Here is a 1,607-nt window from a genome sequence, read left to right on the forward strand (position 1 = left end):
TAAGCTCAGAACCTCTTACTATCAGGCATTACATCTGCATTCTTCACTTTCAATTACTGACAAAATTTAAAGTCTTATTTTCCTGATAATTCCATACTCCCTAACAACAAAAAAAGTAATTTCTGTTTACCCAGTTTCTGTCCAATTGGAGTCTAATATTTTATTGTTTATTCAATTTTTTTCATTTCATTCAACCCTTACTCCTCAAAGAAAGATATTTCTTTTTTTTTTTTTTTTTTTTTACCACAGCACTAAGTTTTATTACGGGTTTCATTAAAGTTAAATTTCTCCAGTTGAAGGAGTCAGCTAAGGAACACAAAGCTCACGAAGCCTCCTCAGATCTCATAGTGAACCACTGGCTCAGGTTCTTTGTTGGGATCACCGCCTCGTTCCAGATACAGATTATTGTAAGGATACTGCTTTGGCCCCACAGGCTGGTACGTGGGGTAAGTCTCCCCTACCCAAAACATGAACAGCATGAAGGCGACGAACCCGAAGAGGTGCTTACACATGAGGTTCCAATTAACAGCAGTTGGGGACGTGTCCACACGGTTCCTGATATACATGTCCAGGTCCCAGTGCATCGGTTCACCCCAGTTCAACCGCAGGTCTGGGTGGTCCCAGTCATACCATGGATCCCTCTCCTGCTGTGAGCGGTCAGGCAGTTTCAGATAGTCACCATACCACATGCCATCATCTGGGTACGGCTCGTAGTCTTCCACCCGCATATTATACTTCTTGGCGGCAGCAGCCCGTTCTTCTGGGGTCTTGGGGTAGGGTCCCGGGAGCATGTCCTTGGTAATGTGGGAGGCTGTCCGTGCACCCATCGGCACCATGTTTCGGGCTGCCTTTTGCAGCCACCGGACTCCCAGGACCCCCGCCCTGGCCGCCGCCATCTTCACCTTCTTCCCGTTTCACCCGAAAGATATTTCTTTACGTATGGCTATTGGATCCCAACTTTTGTGTTTATGCCCTTGATAGATGAACTCATGCAAAGCACAGGTCTCTCAGTCTCCATGGGCAGTGCTGTCCTCAAACTTCTCAACAAATACAAAAGGATGCTTTTTGGTTCTCATCATGGTGATCCTCACCAAGAGCATGTTTACGGCAAGTACCTTTTTATCACTTCATCTAGATAATTGAATTAGTAAATTCAAAGAGGAAAGCTTTATTTATTGATATACATAGGAAAATGCTGCATATTGTTTTAACAGTATGTTTCTAAGTTAGAAACTCTGGAAATGAAGAATATCTAATATTTATATAAATGCTTATTTATGTTCATGGAAGTAAAATGAAAGGAAATAAACTTATTTCCTCACTTAGTGTATTTCATAAATTACCCTAATTTGTCCATGCTTCCTGTGTTTTTGTTTTTGTTTTTAATATGGGTGGAGGAAAGGAGTACAGGATGGTAAGTTATAGTCTAATTGATTAATAAGGGGTTTCAATTCTCCAACAAATGTTTGCACTACAGTATTAACAAAACTGAAAGATAAATCATTTTGTTATTAGTTTATTTCTGCTAACTTGAGATTCATTTCTCAATTGCATAGGTGAATAAATTCAAATTAACATGTCATTTTTCAGTGAATAGGAAAAATACA

The 1,607-nt window shown here is 40.3% G+C and overlaps 1 protein-coding gene across 1 annotated transcript; it reads right to left on the bottom strand.

The window, feature by feature from the left end:
- Window positions 1–252: 252 nt before the first annotated feature.
- LOC133046710 (NADH dehydrogenase [ubiquinone] 1 beta subcomplex subunit 8, mitochondrial-like) lies at window positions 253–914 on the bottom strand. The gene has a single exon (XM_061129636.1). The coding sequence runs from the start codon at window positions 894–896 to the stop codon at window positions 336–338; it is 561 nt and encodes a 186-aa protein (XP_060985619.1). The 5' UTR covers window positions 897–914; the 3' UTR covers window positions 253–335.
- Between the last annotated feature and the right edge of the window lie 693 nt (window positions 915–1,607).

The sequence above is a fragment of the Dama dama genome, chromosome 25 (genome assembly GCF_033118175.1).
Source record: "Dama dama isolate Ldn47 chromosome 25, ASM3311817v1, whole genome shotgun sequence".
Lineage (NCBI taxonomy): Eukaryota > Metazoa > Chordata > Mammalia > Artiodactyla > Cervidae > Dama > Dama dama.